Genomic DNA, 27,309 nt, shown 5'->3' with positions numbered 1-27,309 from the left:
AGCGGTTCGCCTCGTGCTGTGTGGATGCCTCTCATTTCGATAGCGTTGCCGTTAGCAGATGCTACACGAGAATATTTCCTTCGTTGACCCCTTACAGTGCAGTATACCAGTCACCTGAGGGTGCATGCATTTTTCACATCATATTTTCCCTCCTCTTCCCCTTTATTTTTTCTGGAACTCTGGTCCCCTCCTCTAAACCCATCAGATCAGCACCACTAATATCTACAAGGATATTAGTCCACTTCCTCGTCAGATCCAAACCATTGCTTAGGAATAGATCCCACCGTTCCTGGAAGAAAGCCAAATGATCCAGAAATGTGAACCCTCTCCTCACTGCACCATCTCTTTAGCCTCGTTTTAAACTGCATTACACTTTTACTTCTAACCTCACTACCACATGCCACGAATATCACCCTTGTGATCGCTACCCTGGAGGTCCTGTCCTAACTATCTGAACTCTCCTCACAGCGCTTCTTCGGCTCTCCTACCGACATCCAACGACCTCAACATCAAGCTTCTCACCCTCCCTCCCAAGAATACGTGAACTCGATATGTGATATTTCAGACCCTGGCATCTTAATGCAGATGATCTAATCTCTCCCCGAGCTGTGGAATCCCCCTATCACAACAGCTCAGCTCTTATCTTCCCTTCCCTTCTTATCCCCACGACCAGACTCTGTGTCAGAGACCTGATCTCTGTGACTTACCCCTTGTAGATCATCCTCCCCACAGTATCCAAAATTGTATACTTGTTATCGAGGGGGACAGCAACTGCCTGCCTGTTCCCTTTTCCTCTCCTGACTGTCGACCATCCACCCTCCTCCTGCCTCCTAGGTGTGACAGTGTCCCTGTAACTCCTGTCTGTCACACCCTCCGCCTCCGGAATAATCCGGAGTTCATCCAACTCGAGCTACAATTCCTTAATTCGTCTTGTCGGGTGCTGCAGCTAAATGCACCACTCGCAGATCAACTCTACAGGGATACTGCTGGCATCCCTGACGACCCACATATTGCAAGCCGAGTAACCCCTGCCATGGCTATAATTCTTACAATGTCTAAAAATATCCCCTTACCTGTTGAATCATTTTTGTTCCTTGAAAAGGGTGGCCCTTTCTGACTTTAACTCCAACTGTCCCTCGCCTTGTACCAGTGTTCACAAAGCCTGTTGAGCCAAACTGATTCAGCCCACTCCAACGATGACCTCTCCACTGCACAATCCCTCACTTTTATAGGGAAACTCAGCAACTTCCTCCAACCAGCTCTTGTTACTGCCTTGCACCTTTTTAAATGCAAACTGCTGCCGCTCCTCAGGTCACTTGACCTCTATTGCTCCAATCAGCTTCTTCCTCCATTCTGTGTGTGTATGTGTGTGTGTGTGTGTGTGTGTGTGTATTTGTGTTTGTTTACGTGTGTGACCATGAGTATTTTGGATGTTTTGTGGAAGGTGTGTGTATGTGTGAGGTGTGTTTGTGTGTGTGTGTGAGGTGTGTTTGTGTGTGTGTGTGAGGTGTGTTTGTGTGTGTGTGTGTGTGTGAGGTGTGTTTGTGTGTGTGTGAGGCGTATTTGTGTGGTTGGGTGTATGGGTGTGGGTGTAGGGATGTGGGGGTTGTGTGTGGAGGGGTGTATGTGGATGTGGGTGGGGACAGGTGTGTGTGGGAGTGGATGTGTGTAGGGGTGGGGGTGTGTATGTTTAGGGAAGGCTGGGTGGGTGTGTGTGTGGAGCTGGGGGTGGGTTTGTGGATGTGGGTGGGAGCGGGGGGTGTGTGTGTGAGGTGTATTTGTGTGGTTGGGTGTATGGGTGTGGGTGTAGGGATGTGTGTGGATGTGGGGGGTGTGTCTGGGGGGTGTATGTGGATGTGGGTGGGGACAGGTGTGTGGGGATGTATGTGTGGGTGGGGGTGTGTGTATGTTTAGGGAAGGCTGGGTGGGTGTGTGTGTGGAGCTGGGGGTGGGTTTATGGATGTGGGTGGGAGTGGGGGGTGTGTGTGTGTGAGGTGTGTTTGTGTGGTTGGGTGTATGGGTGTGGGTGTAGGGATGTGTGTGGATGGCTGTGGTTATGTGGAGGGTGTGTGTGGATGTGGGGGGTGTGTGTGGGGGGGTGTATGTGGATGTGGGTGGGGACAGGTGTGTGTGTGGGGGGGGAGGGGTGATGGTGGGTTGATGTTGATTTTTGTCCACTTCAAAAGTGAAGAATACGGTCGGAAATGTTACACGTTACAAAACTAATCGGACTGTTTTCTAGTGGCCGTCATTTCACTGTTGCAGCTAACACTGATAACAATCTAAAGATTATTTCAAATCCTTCACATTGCACAAAATATTCAAGCATAATGTTTTCGTTCTGATTCTGGCTTCTGGCAAAACCTCAAATTCTCTTGGTTTATTATAGCACTTCTTAAATTTTCAGGCCAATTGGAAGCAATACATTTTCAGGCAAAACTGATAGGGTTTTCACTTAAACGTTATAACACTCGATAAATTTGCTGAGCTGATCTTTCAACCAATTAACAGTCCTAATGTTTAATTTCCCTTTACATCCATTCAACTGCAAATCATGCAACATTTAAGATTTGACAGTGGCACCAACTAAAAATGTAATAAAAACATGAAACAAATTATCTACTCAAATTTCAAGATTCCTTTGTTTTCATGTAACAGTGAAGCAGTTGCAACATTAAACGAAATAGGCAAAGAGCGATCATTTGTGTCGCCCTTACAATGCGAGAGAAAGAGAAACAGATTCTTTCACAGTCATCAAGTTTCCATGGATTCGCCTCCAGTGCTTGCACATACTTCCCAGCCACACAGACTTGTTCGATTAATCGGCAAAGAAAACTCCGTATCTAAACAATCGACAGGAACTCAAGGCCTTCAGTGCCCGAGGACATGTTGGAGCCCTTCTTGCCCTCAGTACCCTCTCAAATTCTGGCTCAGTTCCCTGGTTCCCATGACCTGGTCGCCAGCAGCTACCCCGACTGCAAGCCACTTTCAGTCTGGCTCTCTCAGTCACTGAACCCCTCAGTTGTCCGCAGCCTTGGTCAGGATCCTGTAGGGTCGTCTCCAATGCTTCTCCTACACAAGGGCATGTTATCCCTCAGGTGCCCTGCTCCAATTTGTGGCCGCTGCTGAGCACGGGCACCACCATTTTTAGCATAGATGCGTGGTTGCAGGATTATAGTTGAAAACGTGTCTGCTTCTGAAACAGGGCACTTACCACCAATATCCAGCTACGGTTATTAGGACCGAGTAGTGGAACCCTTCGGAGCATCGCTGTGTCGCCGCTCTCCCTTTTTCCGGGTCCAGACAAAGCTCCGGCAGGGCCGCCACTTTATTCTGACGAGGCGCATGAGGGAAGAGTTTTACTTTCGACAATGGGGTTCGTGCACCATCATGGGAAGCCGCGCATTCTGAAAACTAAGGCAGCTTTTCCTCACTGTCTAGGTTGAGCTATAACAAGTTTGGCGATGATGGGGTGAAGCTACTGAACACCGTTCTCAGCCACGTAAACTGCAAAGTACGGGAAATAGCGTAAGTTCCTGATTGGTCAAAATATTATTTTAGAGTACTCAGATTGACAGCTGGTTATGATGTTCAATGTGTCCGTTTTATTGATGCTGAATTACGATATTCTTCATTTTCATTGTGGTCAAATATATTAATCCCTGCAGTGATTGAAGAGTAGTAGGTGACTGCAATTATTGCAGCAATAGCCGCAGTAAATATCTGCGGTAATAACAGTGTATTGTGGTAACCACAGTGGTAGTAATAGTAGTTGGTGGTTCTCGTGGTGTAGGTGTAGGTGATCATCGTGGTATATCATTGTATTAGTAGTAGATGGCGATGGTGGTAGAAACAGTAGTATTGTAAGCAATCATGGCTGCATTCGTGGGAGGAGTAATGACAGTTTCATGTTCCTATTGTTAGCAACGTTCTATTACTGGTCATGTCTCAGCTCTGTGCACCGATCCTTCTGGGCCTCGACTTCCAGAGTCAATTTAGGAGTGTGACGATGGCATTCAGAGGCCCTCAACCACCCATCACAGTAAACAACCCACAACTTGCAGATCCCTCCCCCCCCCACTCCCAGCCCCCAGCACTGGCCTGCAGTCTCACTACCCTTTGAGTGTCCCCTCCGTCACTTTCCGCCCCAGAGCCACCAAGAGCAGGCGCTACAGCATCAAAGACGTGGCTTTTATCCAGGCCAAGGTTCAGCAACTCCTGGCAGAGGGGATTATTGCCCCTAGCTCCAGTCCCTGGAGGACTCAAGTCATGGTGGTCAGGGGTGGGACAAGCCCTGGATGGTAATAGACTACAGTCAAACAATTAACCGCTTCACCCAGCTGGATGCATACCCCCTTCAATAGCGGGTATTCTCGACTATTGACCTCAAGTCAGCCTAACACTAGCTTCCCCTCCGCCCAAGTGACTGAATCTACATAGGCTTCGAGGCCGATGGTAAACATTTTCATTTCCTTTCTTTCTTTTTCAATCTTTTTATTATTATTATAATTTATAAACACATACAGTTCAAAGAGATATAAAAAATACATAGTAAGTAATGAATTAATACAGAGATATTAAACAATAATATTACAGAATAAAAATATATCATTAAAAAAAAATTTAGATCAGTTTAGGGTGTGAACTATCTCTAAAAAAAAAGATATAATTAATAACAATATATGAAAAAAGAGAAAAAAAAAACCCCAAAAAAGAAGAAAAAACAAATCTGAATTAAAAAAACTTTAAAAAAAACCTACAGATATAGCTAAACCACGCCGATCACTCCGATCTCATCTTACAGCCCAACTTTTTCATTTCCTTCGGGTCCCCTTTGGCATCACCAACGGCGTCTCCGCATTCCAAAGGGTGATGGACCAGATGGTGGAGGAGCATAGCCTGGCAGCGACGTTTCCCTATTTAGATAATGTCACCATCTGCGGCCATGATCAGCAGGACCACGAGGCTAACCTTGCTAAATTTCTGCAGACTGCAAAGCCCCTTAATCTCACATACAATAAAGACAAGGGTGTCTTTAATACCAAATGCCTAGCACTCCTGGGATGTGTCATGGCACATGGTGTCATTTCCCTGGACCCCGACCGCATGGTGCTCCCAGTCCCGAACACCCTGAAAGCACTGAAGAGGTGCCTGGGGATGTTCTCCTACTATGCACAATGGGTGCCTAACTACGCCGATAAGGCCCACCCCCTCATTAGGTCTACAACTTTCCCATTATCAGCGGAGGTCCAGGCTGCATTCTATCTCATCCAAGGGGTCATTGCAAAGGCCACGATGCATCTATCCCCTTCCAGGTGCAGAGTGATTCCTCCAACTTCACGCTGGCTGCCACACTCAACCAGGCAGGCAGGCCAATAGCATTATTTTCACATACCCTTCGTGGCCCTGAGACACGGCACTCCTCAGTCGAGAAGAAGGCGCAGGCAATTGTTGAAGCGGTGCGCCACTGGCACCACTACCTGGCCAGGAAAAGATTTACCCTGCTGAAGGACCAGCGGACTGTAACCTTCATGTTCAATATGAAGCAGCGGGGTAAAATTAAAAATGACAAGATACTCAGGTGGAGAATCGAGCTCTCCACCTACAATTATGATATCTTGTACCAGCCAGGTAAACTCAACGATCTGCCTGATCCTCTATCCCAGGGGACGTGGGCCAGCACGCACCTCGACCATCTCCAAGCCCTACACAACACCCTTTGCCATCTCAGAGTTACGAGACTGTTCAACTTCATCAAGACTCAGAACCTCCCGTACTCCGTCGAGGATGTCAGGTCCATGACCAGATGCTGTCGGGCCTGCACTGAATGCAAGCCGCAGTTCTACAGGCCTGACAAGGCCAACCTCATAAAGGCCACTCGTCCGTTTGAATGACTGAGTGTTGATTTCAAGGGCCCCCTCCCCTCATCCAACAGGAACATTTATTTCCTGAATGTAATCAATGAGTACTCCTGGTTCCCTTTTGCCATTCCCTGTCTGGATATGTCCTCGGCCATTGTGATAAAGCCACTATGCAGTATCTTCACTCTGTTCAGGTACTCCGATAACATCCACAGCGATCGTGGGACCTTGTTCATGAATGAGGAGCTACAGCAGTACTTTCTGGCAAGAGGCATAGCCACCAGTAGGACCACCAGCTATAACCCCAGGGGTAGGCCAGGTGGAGAGGGAGAAGGCCAACATTTGGAAGGCTGTGCTCCTGGCCTTGAAGTCCAGGGACCTGCCAGTGTCTCGTTGGCAGGACATCCTGCCAGAGGCATTACACGCCATCCCATCCTTCCTGTGCACTGCTACAAACAGTACCCCGCATGATCACATGTTTGCTTTCCCCAGGAAGTCGGCGAATGGGCCCTCGGTGCCCTCCTGGTTGGCGACGCCAGGACTGGCCCATTGGTCGATGAGGTACAGCTCATCCATGCTAACCCTCAGTATGCTTTTGTGAGGTACCCCAATGGCCATGAGGATACAGTACCTGTCCAGGATCTGGTGCATGCCAGAGAACTTGGAACCACTCCATACACCCCTGACCACCCAGAGTTTATCACCACCCCATGATGGAACTCACTGTTAGGGGCAGACTCACGGACTTCACTCCAACGGCCTGGCTCCCCGCAGGGCACTGTCCCCGCTTCCTCTCACCATTTCCAACATCACCCCAACACTGACAACACCCTCTCCTCGTAGTCAGACAATGACCCTGTTTCTTGACACTCGGCTGGCGAAAGAGCAGACCACCCCACCCCTGCTCCCCGCAGGTCCCGTAGACAGAGGAGGTCACCAGTGTGACTAAATCTTCAGCTTGGCAGTTTTTTTTCTTTGTTCAAAAACTGAAGGGGGTTCTGTTTTAAAAGGAGAGTGAATGTGGTGATATGTTTCCTCCGTTGTATATAGTTATCGTTGACTACTGTATATATGGAGCTGGCCCGCCCACTGATGACTCATACCCTATGACTCCTCCCCCATGGTCCTGGGCCATAAAGGTCGAGCTACCTCTCCCCGCCATTCCTACACCTGGATCCAGGCCAGCAAGGTTCTTCTGTCCGTTAAAGCCTATCGTTTCCTCAGTCTTTGTTGTTACTGGTGGTGCCCTACATATACCTTTTCCCCATATCCCTTAATTCCATTTATATGTAAAGGTCTATCTAATGGAACCTTAAATATGTTTAATGAGGTCGCCTCAACTGCTTCCCTGGGTAGAGAATTCCACAGATTCACGACTCTCTGTGAAAAACAGTTCTTCATCATCTCCATCTTAAATCTACTCCCCTGAATCTTGAGGTTGTGCCCCCAAGTTCTGGTCTCACCTACCAGTGAAAACAATTTTCCTGCCTCTATCTATCCCTCTCATAATTTGTTATGTTACAATAAGATCTCCTCTCATTCTTATGAATTTGAGTGAGTATAATCCTAGACTATTTAGTCTCTCCTCGTAGGTGAACCCCCTCATCTCCAGAATCAACCTGGTGAATCTCCTCTGGACTGCCTCAAAGGCCAGTGTATCCTTTCTCAAGTAACCAGAACTGCACACAGTTCTCCAGGTGCGGCCTCACCAGTACTTTGTACAGTTGCAGCATGACCTCCCTGCTCTTGAATTCAATTCTTCTAGCGATGAAGGCCATTTGCCTTCTTAATAACCTGTTGTACCTACGAGCCAACTTTTTTGCGATTCATGTACAAACCCTCCAAAGTCCATCTGCACTACAGAATGCTGCAGTTTTTCACCATTTAAATAATAATCTGCTCTTCTATTTTTCCTACAGAAGTGGATGACCTTGCGTTTTCTAACATTGTACTCCATCTGCCAGACCTTTGCCCGCTCACCTACCTTAACTATATCCTTCTGCAGCCTCTCCACATCCTCTGTACAATTTGCTTTTTCACTCAGTTTAGTATCATCTGCAAACTGTCCCCTCTTCCAAGTCATCAATGTAAATGATGAACAGTTGTGGGCCCAGCACCGACCCCTGTGGCCCCCCACTTACCACTGTCTGCCAATCAGAAAAACTCCCATTTATCCCAACTCTCTGCCTCCTGCCAGTCAATCCATGCCAATATACTTCCCCCCGACTCCATTCATCTGTATCTTATTGCTAAGTCTTTTGCACGGCACCTTATCAAACACCTTCTAGAAATCTAAATATACAACATCAACCTGTTCCCCTCTATTTACTCCCCTCTATCTACCTATCCTCAAAGAACTCCAGCAAATTTGTCAAACAAGACCTGCCCTTCCTGAATCCATGCTGTGTCTACATGATGGAACCCCTTCATTCTAAATGTCTCACTATTACATCCTTAATGACAACCTCAAGCATCTTCCCGACTACAGAAATTAAACTAACTGGCCAATATTTACCCGAAATTAGGAGAAATATCTTCGATTCCGCATGCAGCAGTAGAGGCCAAGCCATTCAGCAGATTTAAAGTAGAGATTGATAGCTTCATTATTGGTAAAGACGTCAGGGATTGTGGGAATCAGGCAGGAATTGTGGTTGAAAAAAAGAATACATCAGCCATGATTCGAATGGCGGAGTGGACTCGGTGAAGCAAATTGCCAACATCTGCTCCAGTAATTTACAGTCCAGAGCAGCATATAAATTAGCCAAAAAAATCTTCCTTATGATTGGGAGATATTCAGAGTTCTGCAGAGGAGGACAAAAGGATTAATTAGGAAAGGTAAAAGAGATTGTGAGAGGAAGCTGGCAGGGAACATAAAAAATTACTGTAAAAGCTTTTATAGATATGTTAAGAGAAAGAGGTTAGTTAAGACAAATGTGGGTCCATTGCAGACAGAAACGTCTGAGTTAATCATGGGGAACAAGGGTATGGCAGACTGTCTGAATGACTACTTTAATCTGTCATCACCAAGGAGGACATAACTAATCTTCAGGAAATTGTCGAGGATTGGGGATCTAATGTGAGGTAGGGAATAAGGGAAATAATTGTAAGTAAAGAGGTTGTATTAGTTAACTTGCAGGGATTAAAAGCAGATAAATCCCCAGGGCCAGTTGGTCTGCATCACAGAGTGCTGAAGGAAGTAGCCCAGGAAATAGTGGATGCATTAGTGATAATTTTCCAAACATCTTTAGATACTGGATTACAGATACACAATCCTTTATCCAGTCATCTAAAATCCAGAAAGCCCCAAAATCCGGCGTGGGGACCAGCAGTTTGGGGAGGCGGCCAAGGGACTGGCGTTCGGGGGAGACAGCCGGGCGGTCAGGGGAGGCGGCCAGGGGAGACTGCCAAGCAGCCGAGGGGCCGGCAGCCGTGGGAGACTGCTGAGCGGCCGAGGGACCGGCGGCCATGGAGACTGCCAGGCAGCCGAGGGACCAGCAGCCAGGGGATACTGCAGGGCGGCTGAGGGACCAGCGGCCGGGGGAGATGGCCGGGCAACTGGAAGTGGGTGGGTGTGGATACGGCAGCACAATTAGGTTGGGCTTTCCGAAATCCGGAAAAATCCAAAATTCAGAACACACTGTCCCCCAACGGTTCCAGATAAAGGATCATGTACCTGTAGTGCCTGAGGATTGGAGGGTGGTCAACATAACCCCACTCTTTAAGAAGGGAGAGAGAGAGAAACCGGGAAGCTACAGACCAGTTAGCCTGACATCGATTGTAGGGAAGGTGCTAGAATCAGTTATTAAAGGTGCAATCACAGTAGATTTGGAGAGTAGTGGTATCATCAGATGGAGTCAGCATGGATTTGTGAAGGATGTAACCAGTAGAGTGGATAGGGGGGAATCAGTAGAATTGGTATATCTGGACTTTAGTAAGGCATCTGATAAGGTTCCGCACAGAAGACTAGCGTACAAACATGAAAAGCACGGTAAAGGAGGTATGGTATTAAGGTGGATAGAGAATTGTTTGATGGAAAGGAAGCAAAGAGTCGGTATAAATGGGTTCTTTTTGGAATGGAAACCAGTGACTAGAGGGGTACTGCAGGGCTCCGTGCTGGGGCCACAGTTGTTTACAATATATATCAAGGACTAAGATGTGGGAATAGATAGCAATATCTCAAAATTTGCAGACGACATAAAATTGGGTAGTGGGGTTAGCTGTGTAGAGGATGCTAGGAGGGTGCAGAGTGATTTGGACAAGTTAGGCGAGTGGGCCAAGTCGTGGCAGATGCAATATTAAGTGGATAAATGAAAGGTTATCTACTTTGGAGGTAAGAACAGGAAAGAGGACTATTATCTAAATGGTATCTGTTGAGGAAAAGGGGAGATACAGAGAGACTTGGGTGTTGCTGTGCATCAGTTGTTGAAATTGAGGGTGCAGGTACAGCAGGTGGTGAGGAGGACGAATGCTAACATTCATAGCAAGAGGATTTGAGTACAGGAGTACAGAGATCCTACTGCAATTGTACAGGGCCTTAGTGAGACCACATCTGAAGTACTGCCTGCAGTTTTGGTCTCCTTATTTGAGGAAGGACATCCTTGCCATGGAGGGGGTGCAGAGAAGGTTCACTAGACTGATACCAGGGATGGAAGGACTTGCATATGAAGAAAAGTTGATAGACTAGGCTTGTATTCTCTGGAATTTAGAAGATTGAGGGGTTCTTATAGAAACATAGAAAATTCTTAAGGGTTCAGACAGACTAGATGCAGGAAGGTTGTTTCCAATGCTGGGAAAAATCAGAACCAGGGGTCATAGTTTAAGGATAAAGGGGAAGTTTTTTAGGACTGAGATGAGGGAAAATCTCAAAGAGTGGTGGGTTCTGTGAAATTCTTTGCCACAGGAAGTAGGTGAGGCCGGTTCCTTGTCAACATTTAAGAATAGGTTAGATTTGGCCCTTGTGGCTAAGGGGATCAAGGGGTATGGGGAGAAGGCAGGAACCGGGTACTGATCAGCCATGATCATATTGAATGCCGGTGTAGGCTTGAAGGGCCAAATGGCCGACACCTGCACTTATTTTCTATGTTTCTATGTCTCAAAGCAGTAAATGAAATGGCAGTCGAGCAGTTGTAGGTGTAGTGGTGGTAAGTAGTACTAGTAGTAATGGTAGTGTTTGAGAGTAGTGAGGGTAGTAGCGGTAGCGCGTGAGGGTGGGGTTGCTGGTGGAGTAAATGGTTGCTGTGGTCGTGTCTGCAATGATAATGGCACAGGCCACGGTAGAGATGTGGATTATCACCGCAATGAACGTAGCAGTGTGACTGAAGAGGACAACACACGATGAAGTCCTCCGCCTCACTAATGTTTGTGAAAAACATAATGGAAAACTATGCTAGTACAAATGATCAGTGCACTTTATTTCCATCATGTTCAAGAAATGCTACTCCGACATTTCCACAGTATCTGCTTCCATCACGTCTGTTGGCAGCATATTCCAGCCATTTGCCACTCTCTCGAACATTTTTCCTCAAATATTTGACGGTTATATCTTTACCAATAATGATTCTGTCAGTCTGCCCTATACGTACTCTCACAATTGTAGACTTCATCCCATACCTCAGCCTCCAGATTTACAACCTCCTTCAATTTGTAATCTCAGCCTCTACATGGAATATCTTTTCTGTACCATTTCCAAAATCTACACCTTCTTTAATGCCGCAAATGAACTGGGCGTAATTCTCCAAATATTGACTATTTACATTTTTATACGGATGCAAATTGGTTTAAAGTTTGTACTCGATCTCCCAAGCAATGACGGAATGCAGGCACCCATCTCTTAGGATATAAATTGTCACACCTATAATTCACTCTGTGTATTGATGTTTCTCAGTTTTCTGCCACTTAGTGCCAAATTTCTTCAAGCTTTATCCCCTGAAGCACAGCATTTGATGCCTGTCTGGATTGAACACAATCTGCCATTTCTCCACCCATTGACAACATTCATCATTATCCACAACTCCGTCTGTAAACTTACTAATAATTCCATACACATTTTCTTTAAATATTTTGAATCCTAATTTCTAACCTTTTTTAATTCAGGTTGGAATACGTCGGTCTCACTGCTTCCAGTAGCCAAAGCTTGGCACAGGCTCTCAGCAGCAATCGCTCTCTGATAATTATGAACTTGGGGTTTAACAAGCTGGGAAATTCAGGAATGAATACTCTATCTAATGCCCTGATGGTTCGTAAATGCAGTCTTCGTGAGTTGCGGTTAGTACCTCACTCCTCGTCATTGATGATAATAAACAGAATATCGCAGGCTCCACTGGTGCTTGAAATTGCTCAAGTGCTACCAGCATGAACAATGTCATGGTTTATATATCTATATATATTAGCAATTGTTGTTATCAATCAGAATGCTGGAGTGTACTACTTCAGTTCCTTCTCTCTCATCCCAGGTTTCCGGAAATTGGCATCTCAGATTCCAGTGCTCTTTGTCTGGAAAATGCTCTCGCTGGCGGGTCACTGAGTGTTCTGAACATGGAATCGAATAATTTCACAGACGAGTCTGTACCTGCTTTATGTAGTTTGATCAGGAGATGTGAGAATCTGAAGCGTGTGGGGTGAGTTTATTTTCTTTATCAAATTTTATTTTGTTAGCAAAATTGCATACACAACAGGAAAATTCTACATATCAAAATCAATATATGCTTTTTTTTTTAAATCATTTTCTCCCGCTCCCTCCCACACAGGAAAAGCCCAAGGAAAGGTAGAATAGACTAATTTTTAAACAATACTGGATATTACCTTATGAAAAAATAGTGACCATATTAGTCTAATACTTACAACTACCATTATATCTTTTAAATATGAAGTATATCGTAAAATTAAACATATTGTGCAATATGTAACATTTAATATATATATAATAAAGCATACACACAAACAACATCTAATGAAGTAAAATAAAATGAAATATGTTAAGGTGAGGCTGGGGAGTGACAAAGTTTGTACAAAATTATACCAATTGACATGTGATAATTACTTGTAACACCAATCTTTTGCATATATGGAAACCAAATTTTCAAAATATTATCCTATTTATAATCATATAACCGTTTACAGCACGGAAACAGGCCATGTTGGCCCTTCAAGTCCGCGCCTGTTCACTTGAACAACTCCACTAGCTCCCCCCTCCCTCTCTCCGCCCATTACCCTCCAATCCCTTCACCTTCATGTACACATCCAACCTTCTCTTAAATGAGAACTATCTCTTCTGTTCTTTAAATTACATGTGATCTTTTCCAAAGGTATACAATTTCGCATTCACCATGCCATCTATCTCATAACAAATCCATATCTAAGAAACTGCTATACATTTCCTGGCCACTTCCAGCACGATCTTAAAAAATGGAATGAGATATTATTAACTGGAGAAACAGACACGGATATTCAAACATTTGGTCAGAATGTGGTATAAGGTACATATGTTGATGGGAGTTAAGTGGTATGGATTAGTGAAATGCCGCTGGCACAAAATAAATTGAATAATATAAATACATCTGGTCAAAAGGAATAACATTTATAAAAGATTATTATCAAGGCAGATATTTAATTACATTTGACCAATTGAAAGCTAAATATGGAATACAAAATAATACAATATTTTGAATGTTATAAATTAAAGGCTTATCTATGAGAAAGATTAACTACATCTTATATATTGTTAGAAGATGATGAAATAGATAAAAAAGCTTATCAGTGTTTTTATTACTTTTGAGGGGAGTATTTATGAAAGATTTTCATAAATCTAAACAATAGGAAATGGACCTGGGTATAGATATAAATGATAGAAATTGGACACAAATATCTTATAATAGTATGAAAATTACAATAAATGTTAGATATAGAATGGTACAGTGCAATTTCTTACATCAGTTATACATTACACCACAAAAGGTGCTTTTGATGTAAACAAGATATAGGCACCTTTTTACACTCTACATGGACATGCCTCAAATTGATTGTTTTCGGACTAATTTAATAGATTTTCTTCAACAGATAATAGGTGCTAAACTCCCGAGAAACCCTATGCTGTTTCTTTTGGCCTATATATCGAGGATTAGTCCAGATTTAAAATTAAATTGGTTTAAAAAATATTTTTAGAGATTATTTTCTTAACCGTTGAATCTAGTGTACCATCATATGTAAGAGGACACCCAATTAATATTCAAAACCCTGCAGCCAATCATCATCTTGAACCATTCAGGTCATTTGTACTCCGAGTATGGTGGCTGAATTTCAGGAACTTTGTTCCAGGATGCCCCAGCATTTCCTTTCAATAATAAGACTTCTGCAAATGCTGTTGTTGAATGCAATATGTGCACACGATGTTCAACACCAGATTCACTGCTTTCACTGCTATCAAGAAGATGAAAAGGGCTGACTGTATCTCATTTGATGCAGAGGAATGATGTAAATGTATAATTTATGTGTTCCATAAAATTTGTACAAATTATTTTAACATGACTTTGATCGTAGCACCCAAATCAAATAAGAGAAGATTGATTTGACAGTGAATGTTGAGCCATAGCGGTGGCGATAAATGTATTAACCCTTGGATTGCCAAATTAATCATCCTTTCGAATGTTTCAGGGGCATTTTTCATAACAAAAGGTAACACATTATATCACATTATATTTGTATAAACCAGATGGAGTTACAAAAACCGAAATATTCTTTCCTCTCTCAGTTAAAGGCACACACCAGTAACCCGTCAACAAATCCAACTTAGTAAGAAATTTAGCTTTCCCAATTTTATCAATACAGTCATCTATTCTCGGAATAGGATAAGCATATGTTTTAATTACTGAATTAACTTTCCTGTAATCTGTACAGAACCTAACAGTTCCATCTGGTTTCAGTACCAGAATGCAAAGAGTGCTCCAATCTGAGTTTGAAGGTCTAATAATATTATTTTTCAACATATATTCCACCTCCTGATCCATGATTTTACTCTTCTCAAAGTTTATTCTATATGGGTGCTGTTTTATGGGACTTGGTTCTCCTACGTCTACATCATGGTAAATCACTGATGTCCTTTTTGGCACATCAGGAAACAAATTTGTATATTTAAAAATTAATTCTTTCATCTGTATCTGTTATTGTGACTTAAGATGGCATAATATTTCCTCCAAATTTTCCAAAATTGTTGAGTTAGACAGCCGCATAGGAACCATGGTTTCCTGAAGGTTACCCTCACAAGATTCTGTTTCCATAATCTATAACTTCCTCAACCCTGTCAACAACTAACATCTCTGATGCAGGTTGTTTTCAACTAACCTTATCCTCATAATAAGGTTTTAACATATTTATATGACAAACCTGAGTTTTGTTTCTTCGATCTGGAGTGTTAACAACATAGTTAACATAATTCAGTTTTGATTTAACTACGTACGCTCCAGAAAATGTAGCTCTCAAAGGATTGACATGTATTGGAAACAAAATAAAAACTTTACTTCCTGTCTTAAAATTCCTCACCTGAGCTTTTCTGTCAAATAAACATTTCATTTTACCCTGAGCCATTTCTAAATTCTCTTCAGCCAAAGTCCACACATTTTGTAACCTATCTTTAAATTTAGAAACATAATCCAGCAAGTTCAACTGCACATCTTCATTAACCCACTGTTCTTTTATCAACATTAAAGTCCTCAAACCTGATGTCCAAAAACAATTTCAAAAGAGCCAACCTTTAATGAATCCTGCACAGCCTCCCTTGCTGGAAATAACAATAAATGAATACCTTCGTACCAATCATTTCCATTCTCCAGACAATAAATCCTCATCATATTTTTAAGAGAAGAATGAAATCTTTCCAAAGCTCCTTTAGTTTCAGTATGGTATTCAGATGAAGTGATCTGTTTTATTCCCAGCTTATAAATCAATTGCTGAAACAGCCCAGACATAAAATTAGATTCTTGATCACTCTGTATCTCTTTAGATAATCCAAAACTGTGAAAAATCTTTCCAGAGCCATTACCACTGTTTTGGCTTTAATATTTCTTAATAGTGTAGCCCCTGGAAATCTTAACGCTGTACACATAATTGTTAACAAGTACTGATTTCCAGGCTTAGTCTTAGACAGGGGACCTACACAATCCACAACAACCCTAGTGAAAGATTCCCCAACAACAGGAATATGTTTTAATGGAGCTACTGGAGGACCCTGGTTAGGTTTCCAACAACCTGACAAAAGTGACATGTCCAGCATCAATTTACAACATCCTTCCTCAATCCAGGCCAGAACAATTATCTCAAAATTTTATTCATGGTTTTCTTACACAAAGATGACCACCCAAAGGTGTACTGTAGGCTAGATTTAAAATTTCATTCCAGTAATTTCTAGGAACAACCACCTGATGAATCACTCCCCACTCTTCATTAGCAGGAATATCATAAGGTCTCCATTTCCTCATCAACAATTCACCCTTCAAGTAATATCCACAAGCCATTTCTTTAATCACTTACTGCTTTGTCCCTTAGTTCAATAAGATTTGTATCTATCCTCTGTTGTTAAATTAACTCTTTCCTTGACAAAGAGAAGTCCTTACTCTCACAATTATCCTGCTCTTTCAAGACTATTTCAGAAGTACTGGGCAAGTCTCTATCAACTGGATATTCCTCATCTCTCATCATTTTCTTAGACAAAGATCTTGTTACAGCACATACAGGATATATCTCAACCTCATCCTTACCAGGCCAATTTGTTAATCTCAAAACTGACCCAAGTTTATCCTTTGCCAAATCATTCCCTAATAAAAATGAGACTCCCAGCATGGGTAACTTTGAAATTACTCCTACTACAACAGCTCCTTTAATTAATTCTGAATTTAGCACAATGTTGTGAAGAGATATTGACTCTACCTCACCTCTAAAACCTTTAATCAAAGTTGACTCCCCTGTGTCAGTCCTTTGATCAAGAGTTAAAACATTTTCCAACAACAGTGACTGAGCAGCCCCAGTATCTCTAAGAATTTTAACTGGAACCTGTGGTTCTCCCTCCTTTACTGAAACCAAGCCCTCTGACACAAAAGGTTTGAAAACATATAACACCCTTACCAGGTTTGGAACATCTGCTCTCTTTAAATTCAGCTGTCTGAATACATGCTTCTGGTAAAACCTCCTTTTATTGTCTCTTATTCAATAATAGACAATTCACAAAAACATGACCAGGTTTCTTACAAAAAGCACATACAAATACAGAAGTTCTGGCCTTTCCCACCTTACCTTCATCTTTTCTCTTAACATTCTCTCCAGACTTAATTTCAGGCTTACTAACCTGTTCCACATTAACTCTCTGAAAATGCTAAATATTCTGAAATGTATTTTTGTGAATTAGGACAAACTTGTCCGCTAATCTAGCTGTTTGCCTCCACGTCCCCTCGTCTCTCTTATCCAAGTATAATTGAAACTCATTTGGAACACATCTTTTAATTTCCTCAATTAATATCAATTCTCTCAATCTGTCAAAATCATTATTTATTCCTTTTGAGGTACACCAATGGTCAAAACATACCGATTTTCTCAGAGCAAAATCCGTATAAGATTGATTCTGCATTTTCACCAAACTCCTAATTTTTTTGTCTATATGCTTCTGGAACCAACTCATAAGCTTTCAATACTGCTTGTTGAACAGGATCATAATTTGCCACTTGCTCTATAGTCAAACTACAGTATGCAATTTGTGATTTTTCTTTCAATACACTTTGGAGCATAAGAGGCCAATTTTTCATTTGGCAATTTTGAGTTCTCAGCATCCTTTTCAAAAAGTTGAAAATATATATCTATATCTTTCAAGCCCCCATAAAATGATACTAGCCCAGAGGACCGCAAAACCCAGCAACAATAGACATTCACCAAGAGAAATGGTTACTTAAACAAAAGTTTTTTAAAATTATCTTTAAACATGAAAACAGAATCATACTTTATCACTATTAACTTAACTAACCTCACTTAACCCCTTCCAATTTAAGCGCACGTATATGTAATGTGTGTGTAAGTTGAGAAAAAGTTCTTTAATTCACAGTCCAATCTCACTTCTCATTCCTCCAAGTTCACTGCTTGCAGAGAATTCTTATGCAGGAACACAATCCTTTATCCAGAAATCTAAAATCCGGGAAGCTCCAAAAACCAGCATTGTTTTCCTGGTGCTGGTTCAGCAGAGCGATGGAGAGAGACAGAGACAGCAGCGAGACTAGGTTGGGTGGGGAGGGGTTGGATGGCAGCACGTCTCGAGTGGGCAAGGGGGGAGATAGATGGTGGCACGACTTGGGTGGGTGGGGGTTGAGAGATGGCAGCGCGAATCAGGCGGGCAGGGGGGAGAGATGGCAGTGTGACTTGGGCTTGCGGGTGGAAGAGAGATGTCAGCGCAACTCGGGTGAGCGGGGGGAGGAGATAGAGATGGTAGCACAAGTCGGGTGGGTGAGGGGGAGAGAGATGTCAGCATGACTGGATGGGGATGGAAACGGTAGCACAATTTGGGTGGGTTTAAATTTGGGGCAGCTAGCTTTTGTTTTGAAATCCAGAAAAATCCAAAATTTGGAACACAATGCCCCCCCCCCCCCAAGGTTCCGGATAAAGGATTGTGTACCCCTGTACTATGCACAGAATTTAACATTTATAAAGTTCACCAGCTTTGGTGCTTGAAAGGTAAATTGTTACAGATCAGGAAGGTTCTTGTCAATTTTCAGAGAGAGATTCGTTGTACGCTGCCACCCACAACTGATTCCTTTTTTAAATAAGCCACTTCAGCGTATTGCCGATGAAACTTCCCCCTCAGGGTTCTCCAAATGATAACCTCTGTCTTTCAGGTCACCACAGAGTCCCTTTTTTGTTTCTCTTATTCCAAGTGAAGCATTAGACAGCCAGTCCTCTCCTCTTGCATGAACCACAAGGGCTTTGACCAGGCTGAACTAAGCACTCACTCACAACCCATCTTCCAAATGGGGTTTTCCACAAGCTTGCCAGTTTGTCCTGTTCCAGTTCTAGTTGCTGCTGCTGACTGTAAAACTATAGAACTGATTTCTGTCTCCCTCTCTCTCACACAGAGAGAAAACCTGTTTTTTTTTTCTCACTGCTTTCAAAATCACAACCCTCTTAGAACAGCAAGTTCCCCTCCAGGTAATCTGTGTCTCCAACAAGCTCTTTCATCTGTTGAGTTTTTGTAAACAACAATCCGTTAGTGAAGTCTCTTGGGCACCCTCCAAAGCTTTTGCAGTGACCGCTGGCCCCAACCAGTCTAGCATGGGGCAGAGCTCCAGTATTTTAAATAAGACCTACACTAAAAACCCAAAAACATATCTATATTCTGACACACTATTATCTAAAAAGTCTTAAACTTATAACAGGTCCAGGTCAAATGTGAAAAAGTACCTATCTCTTCTCCACAATTAAAAAACACAAGTCCGAAAAAATTAAATTAAATTTCTTTAATTTTTGAGGAGTTAAATATAATTTCAGAAAATTATAATGTAATAATCTATATCTTACATTTATAACCTTAGCCATACTATCCTTATACAAATTTCTCCAAAAATTTTCATCTATCTTCCTATTTAAGTCAGATTCCCATTTTAATCTTGATTTATGAACATTTAATCTAGATGTTTTATTTTGTAAAAATTTATACATTTCAGAAACAAACTTATTTGTTTCTTCCTTAGTGAGTAATAATTCCAAAGCAGATTTTCTAGATAATTTAAAACTATGACACAATTTTTCCAATAAGAAAGTTTTTACCTCAAAAAAAAGAATTACTAGGAACTTATCATTTTTCCTTCATCCAATTTAAAGATACAAACTTCCCTGCTTCAAAACAATCTTCAACTTTTTAAATCCCCAATTGATTCCATATCTTTAAAAACTGATTATTTACAGTAAAAGGAAAAAGTTTATTTTGATATAAAGGTATTTTCGCTGAAATTTTTCCTTTTTCACCCACCTCATAATCAATTTTATTCTATATTTCAATTAAATGTTTCAATTAACCATTTTGAATTCCATTTATAAATAAATTCTGACATAGATTTCTCATCAATTTTATTTAACTTGCCCAAACTGAAGGTTTATTTAAATCAAACATTGCATTAATAAATTTCAATTGTGCAGTTTTATAATAATTCTGAAAATGTGGAAGTTGTAAACCACCTAATTCAAATTTCTAAGTTAATTTCTCCAAAGGTACCCTATTCATTTTCCCTTTCCATAAAAATTTCCTTACAAACTATGTGCTGCCATAATATAATTTTTAAAAATAATTAACTTTCTTCTCTACCCTGGGTATAAAATCTCCAAAAATAGAATTTAAGAAACCCCCAAATAATAATAAAATAATAAAACAAAAAAAAACACCCAAAAAGCGCTAATTAATGTCAGCACAAGCTCCCTTAATTAAGAAAAATGGCTCTTGCCACTAGTGGCACGAGGCCTTGGAAAAGTAAAGCTGAAAAAAAGAATCCACCTCCCCCAGACAGAATATCAAAATTTAATTTCAATCAAGTGTGGGAAGCTTCTTCAAGGTCTCTGTTGACTTGATCATCATTGATTTCAACTTGAATCTTCATGCTGGAATCCCTCCCTTTGATTTTTCTTGATCCCCTTCCATTTGTTGAGTTGAATAACATTGTCTTCCATTTTGCTTATTATTAGGCAATGAATTGGCAAATTCCAAAGGTTCAGATTCATTAACAAAAAATTGTGCTTGAAATTGTCCATTAAAAAAACTTTCAGAACTGTTGGGTACCGAAAAGCAAATCTATAACCCTTCTTCCACAAAATTGACTTTGCTGTTTAACTAATTAACAACTTAATTACTTAAATCCGCATAGAAGAATACTCCATTATTCTGAATCATTAAAAGGTCTTTGTTGTACCCCGGCTTTTTGAACTGCCATTTTCAACATGAACATTTAATCAGAATAGAGCGTGGCGGTTGTCCCGGATACGGTCTTTTCCTTAGAGCTCTGTGCGCTCTATCAAGTTCCAAACCATTTGGAAAATTCTCTGGTCCCAAAACTTCAGGCAGCCAAATTTGAAAAAAAAAATTGTACTGAATTAGTGCCCTCAAAAGTCCTCAGGCAAACCAATAATTTTTACATCATTATTTCTTCTCTGATTTTCCAACATCAACTTTTTGCAATAAATCCTTCTTCTCAATTTCCCACGCTGTAAAAAAAATCTTCTATCTTGTATCTTATATCGGATATTCTTCTACCTCCATATGACATTCCTGAAATCTTATTCAAATTTTTGAACTTTAATTTTATCACCAGTTTTATTACACTTTGTCATATCTGACCTCATTACAGTCATATCGTCTCTAATCGCTCCCAGTTGAGTAGCAAAATCTTCTTTCACTTCAGCAAAATTTCCATCCATTTTTTTTTTCTCTGATTGAATCAATTTTATCAAAATTATTATCAAAAATCTGTGGATCAAGAGGTTTTGGGGTAACATAATATGCACCCATTTTACCTTGAATATATTGATCTCCTCCTTCTTCTAATTCCTCTCCCTGCGATTGTGGCACCAAACTCTCCTACCTCTCCTCTTCTTCTTCTTCTGTAGAGATAGCAAATGGTTGAAATTGTAGAAGGACTTTCTGCTTGGCCCTCGTTTGACCTGCTACTGCAGTTAAAGTCAGGTCTGCAAGCTCCGACTCAATCATTTCTGCAGTGCGCATGTGCGGTCCTGCACATCCACGTTGATTCCACAGTCAGTTCTGTAGTTTTCTTCCATGCTCTGGTGCCATCTTCTCCAGCTCCCCGAAAAGGTGATGCTGGAGTTTGGATCCTTACCCAAGGAGGTTTCGTAGATCGAGGCTGGAGAGAACCAGGATCGGAGGCTGAGTCTTCAAGGTTGGCCCAGCTTCTCCCATCACTTGAACTTCAGTTATAGTCTTTTTTTTTGTAGTCTGTGTTTTAGATTTTTATTTTTGCAGCCCTCTTTTCTGACCTCTAGAAGAGTCTTAAAAGTATTCAATATTTTCAAAAGTTTTAAAAAAGTCGGATATTAATTAATTCTACCAGGAGAGGCGTTTTTCATGTCTTCTCCCCTCACCATCACGCCACGCTCCCCAAGCATTTATTGTTTTCAGGATTATTCAATGCAGCAGAAATATCTCATCAATGCCCAACAGCTGGGGATATATTCTGTTCCATTTGTGGTGAGTATGCGCACAAGGCTCAAAGGTTATTAAGAAAGACTATGAGGTCTATTTCGTTTCTAAAGTTGGTGACCAAGGCAAACCCTGGGCTCCTCATATTCATTTTGCAACATTTGGTCACTGGAATCACAATGGGCTTGATGAAATAACTATACAAGGTGTTTCTAGAGTGAATCAAACAGATTACCTCTTCATCACCCGCGCAACCTTTTAAAAGCCAGATTACGTGCTGGACACGCACTGATGTCACATGGCCAGTTTGATGCCTTCTGGGAGTTGTAATGCCGCCATAGCTCCACTACACCCCCCACCCCCAGAACCAGCAGAAAGGTTTGTCTGTCTTTTAGGTTGCCGACCTCTGCGACGGACTGTTGGCTGCTGCAGTGAGGAAGAATTGTCCATATGAGCTGGTTTAAGCCTATCAATAGTGAAAGACTGTGGCTTCCCTCCAATGTCCAAAATACAGGTCGGCCTAGTTTGTCTGAGTATTCTGTAAGGTCCTTTGTAGGGCGTCTGTAAAGATTAATCAAATGTCTCCCTTCGGATGAAGACATATTCACAGTTTTTAGATCTTCAGGAACAAAAGGGTGTTCCCCTTGTGACAATGGTGGTACAGGGGTTAACAGTTCCTTCGGACCATCATTGGAGTTGGAATGGTAGGGGACAAACTCCCCTGGAACCAGATCCATAGACGAAGCTTGGACGTCCTCCTTTGGAGATGTTCTAATGCCCAATAACACCCAGGGCAGGTCATTCGCACAATTGAGGCCCCCTAACCGAGCCATCAAGGCTGACTTGAGATGTTGGTGAAATCTTTCCATCTATTAGACGACGCCCTTTTAAGTTGACGAGGAATGAATGAGCCTGAAGAATACCTGCACCAAGCAAAGGTCGGGATACTGCTGCTATAATAAATGGCCAAGTGTAAAGATGATTCTCAAACTTGACATTCATCTTCCTGGTGCCAAAGGTCAGAATGTTGGAACTGTTAACTGATCACAGTTGAGGGACGGGATAGGATGGCGGGTGTCAAAACCGATGGGTGGAAATACACTAACTTCTGAACTCCTGTCTACCAGAAATGTTTGCTGAGATAACTAGTCCCATACATAACTTACTGGCAGTTGGCCTGGATGTTTCCCGCAAACGGGCAGGGTGGTAGGCACTTGCGGGCATTTACTCCCCAACACCAAGAACGAGGTGTCCACAGGCTGCTTGCTTGTCTTGGAGAGTTCCCTGCTTGTAGGAAGTGATGTGCTAAGAACATCAGAGTGTGACACGGGGTCAATATCACAGGGATGGTTTTACAGACGTGTCTTTCCTTGCTGTGCTTTTTCAAGGTGAAATGGACTGGCACCATTGTTTTGCCGCCAGGAAATAATGCAACGTTGGGGGCGGGGGATGGATGAGGTGTTCGTGCATGCGATTGTATTGGTAGCATAGTTAATCAATTATAAAGCTTCTAGATTAATTAAATCAGCTATTTACTCACTGTCCATACAATTTCAATTGACATTCAAAGCCTACTCATCATTTCTTTATTCCAGTCTGTGGAGTAACCAATTCAGTTCAAACGGGAAGAAGCTCCTGAAGTCGATGAAAGAATACAGACACGGCTTGTTGGTGGGAGTGGATGCAATCAAGGGGATTTAATCTCTTTGAAAAGACGTTTGAAATTTGATGCTCAGGCAATGTCACTCTCAGACTTGACAATTTGGCTCTTCCTTGAGGACTTCAAACATGTCCTGTAATTGAGAATCATTGGTGCTAGTGGAAAGAAAGTTATCGGTGACGGTGGGATTACGATATAATTGATGGAATAAGCTAAAGATTTTTTTTGCCTGTAAGCTTAGTGGAGTGACCAGTGATGAGGCAGGGGAATCGATTTATTATTCCTGGGATCGTGGTGCGAGAACTTGGAGCGATACGTAAAAAGGCTTTTCCAATGACAATGGGAGAACGAAGCTGTTTGGATACCTTGGAGCAAAATGCCTCCTGCTGGAAACAGGTGCAGGCAAATGGTATTTTCTTTAAGGAGACAGGAGGGAAGAGATGTCCCCCAGGCCCCTGTGGGCATCTGAGAAGTTTGCAATAAAGGTTTGTGCTTAATTTATCCGATGAGAAGGGAGGGTGAACATTTTCAGCAAAGCGAGGAGCATAATCGAGGTAAATTCGGATAGAAGAGATGGCCTCAATGCCGTTGTACAATGAATTGGGCAGTGTTTCGGAATACGCGTTACAAACTGACTTCACATTGTCCTCTCTTCCATGTGCTGTCTAACGGCTTTTTATTTTGCTGACACCTTCGACCCGAATCCCTCGTGGTCTCCTTTCCTGAATCTCACCAAATTTCTTTCTCGAGCATTCGACAGCATATTTGCCCCTGTCCAGGCATTCCCATTTTTTAAGTTTTGCTATGTCCTCTCACATCTTTAGTATTGTTTAAGGGACCTTACCCGAAGCAATGAATGACAATTTATCTCGAGGGATGCTTCCTGACCGGCTGAGTCCCTCCAGCAACTCAAAGATTACTGTTTTTCTGTTTCTCCTTGAAGAATAAAACACTAGTTTCCTTCCGTTCAAATATTTTGAGATTGATTTCTTCAGCGTTTCGAGTAAAAACATCATTCTCCGTGTCATTTTTGGGAATATTTGGGTTTCCTTGGATTAAAACTTGGAGAAATAGAAATAACCTATCTGTCCATGTTGGCAGAAAAGCCTCGTCCCATCAAGCAGAGCACTAGTCGTACTTCTTTTTTTGCCATTGTGCACATCAGCACTTGCAACGTGGAGAGAGTGAGGGTGGTAGAAGAAAGAGAAATGGGAGTTTGAATTTCTTAAACAACAATGAGGCAGAAGAATTTGAATATCGAAGAGAGGAGGATGAAAAATGGAGGAAACTAATCCACGGATGAAATATGTTAGCGGTAGCTGATAATGAAGAGAGGATGATAAAAAGACAAAGAAAATAGAAAGAGAAAAGAGACAGACAGTTTTAAGTACCTCCCTCTGAGGTATGAGAATTGATGTTATAACTCCTGGGGAGAGGTTTTAGGCTAGTAGAGGAAAACCTGATTCCTCCTTTCAATAAGAGTGATAAAGATACATATTTTAAGCTTTTTGAAAATGTTACTGAGAGCTCAAGATGGCCAAAAGTAACGTGGCCTCTAATGGCCCAAAGTGTATTGAAGAGAAAAAGCACAAATTGCATACTCTTGCTTGACTACAGAGCAATTGGCAAATTATCAGGCTGTTAATCCAGCAGTATTGAAAGCTTATGAGTTGGTTCCAGAATGGTATAGACAAATATTTAGGAGCTGGTAAAAACTTGGATCCAATCTTATATGGATTTGCTCTAGAAAAATCTGTTTGTTTGATCGATGGTGCACCTCAAGAGGAATAAATAATGATTTCAACAGACTAAGAGAATTGATATTAATTAAGTATATTAAAAGGTGTTGTCAATGAGATCAAATTATACCTGGATCAGAAATAAGTGGAGACATGCCAACAAATGGCTAGGTTAGCAGATGAACATCCCTTAATTCACAAAAACAAATTTCAACATAGCATTTTCAGAAGGTTAATGTTGAATAGACTAGTGTGGCAGATTAAGTTGTATTTATATTGTATGTAGATATTTTTTATAGGATATAAATTGAGGCAGATTTATAGGGGAGGGAGAGTGGATTTCGTTTATTAGTAGGGGAGCGACATTTTGTATTAAGTGATTATATTGTTAGTTTGTTAAGATGTCTAGTTTGAAATTTGCAACTTTTAATTTTTAGGGATTAAATAATCCAATTAAGCGAAAGCGAGTTTTTAGCTTGTATTAAGAAAATGAAAATTGATATTGCCTTTTTACAAGAAACACATTTGACTGAAAAAGAGCATTTGAAATTGAAAAGAGATTGGGTTGGTCATGTGTTTTTTTTCTTCACTTATCTCTAAGACAAAGGGAGTAGCGATTTTAGTTCATAAGAATTTGTCTTTTGAGTTGCACACTATGGAGGGAAATGCTGGGAGGGTTTTAAAAGTGGATTGTAAAACCTTTAATGAACTTTGGACTCTACTTAATATCTATCCACCTGTAATGGAAGATTTAAACCTTGCTTCTGCAAGGCTGAGAATCTGCTTGTTTTTTAGAATCAGCAGACATAAGCTAAATTCCACCGAGGGGCCAGAGATGCAGTTATCTGATGAAATGACATCTGTGTACCAAGAATATTTAATCTTCTTGCTTGTTTTGGTCACAGACTGTCAGAGGCCTAGCCATGATGCAAAATAAACCACTGTATTCAAAGTGATACGCTGAAAATTATGTTATTCAATAGAAGCCTAGGCATGCTAGTTTATCTTTCTTACTGTGCTGGGAATAGGTGCTTGGGTAAGCAGTTTTTGGGTAATATAAGCCATGGTCCCGCTGATGAAGTTTGAGACTCTCCGAGAGGTGACATCTCTCAGCAAGAAGAAGAACTTCTAGAGTCCAGCCAACGTCCCGGTTGAGGGAGGTGGAAATGCTGTCGTTGCCTCGCTTCGGCAGTTGGGACCAGTCCAGGCGTTGATAAGTATAGTTGGGAAGGGCTAGCCTATTGTAGTTTGAAATCAGGTTTTGAATTTGTTATAAACTCCTGTTCGGCTCCGAATCATGGGTCCTCTACTGGCATCACCTACGGCTCCTAGAATGCTTCCACCAGCGTTGTCTCCGCTCCATTCTCAACATTCATTGGAGCGCTTTCATCCCTAATGTCGAAGTACTCAAGATGGCAGAGGTTGACAGCATCGAGTCCACGCTGCTGAAGATCCAAATTTCACTTTTTTCCCCAATTAACTTTATATCCAGACAAAGATCCATATTGTGTTAAACATTCCTTCAAGTGTAAAAGTGACTGAGCTGGATTTGTTAAATACACCAATACATTGTCAGCAAATAGATTAATTTTATACTCCTCATCTAAAACTCTCATACCTTGTATCTGTGTATTTTGTCGTATCAACTGTGCTAAAGGTTCAATCACTAATGCAAACAAAGCTGGTGATAAAGGACAACGTTGTCGAGTTGAACGAGTTAATTTAAAAGGTTCCGAGATCTGACCATTTGTCAATACCCTGGCTATTGGTTTATTATATAAAGCTTTAATTCGACCAATTAAAGAAGGACCAAACTTATATAAAAATGTTGTTATTGACTATACTTTGTATTTATTATTCATGGTTTCTCAAATAAATAAA

At 41.5% G+C, this 27,309-nt stretch overlaps 1 protein-coding gene across 3 annotated transcripts in view; it reads left to right on the top strand.

The window, feature by feature from the left end:
* The window catches only part of LOC138748440 (NLR family CARD domain-containing protein 3-like), a 115,749-nt gene extending 91,088 nt beyond the window's left edge, over positions 1-24,661 (top strand). For 2 of the 3 annotated variants that reach the window (XM_069908655.1, XM_069908654.1), the window contains 4 exons: positions 3,442-3,528; positions 11,955-12,125; positions 12,314-12,478; positions 23,625-24,661. In XM_069908655.1, the coding sequence (XP_069764756.1) occupies positions 3,442-3,528; positions 11,955-12,125; positions 12,314-12,478; positions 23,625-23,730 (529 nt within the window). In that variant the 3' untranslated portion in view covers positions 23,731-24,661. The remainder of the gene's footprint in view (positions 1-3,441; positions 3,529-11,954; positions 12,126-12,313; positions 12,479-23,624) is intronic. The other variant, XM_069908656.1, reaches the window with a different exon arrangement.
* Positions 24,662-27,309: the final 2,648 nt, after the last annotated feature.

The sequence above is a fragment of the Narcine bancroftii genome, chromosome 13 (assembly GCF_036971445.1).
Source record: "Narcine bancroftii isolate sNarBan1 chromosome 13, sNarBan1.hap1, whole genome shotgun sequence".
Taxonomy (NCBI): Eukaryota; Metazoa; Chordata; class Chondrichthyes; order Torpediniformes; family Narcinidae; genus Narcine; species Narcine bancroftii.
Note: the sequence above shows the minus strand (reverse complement) of the source record. Positions and strands in the feature narration are given on the sequence as shown.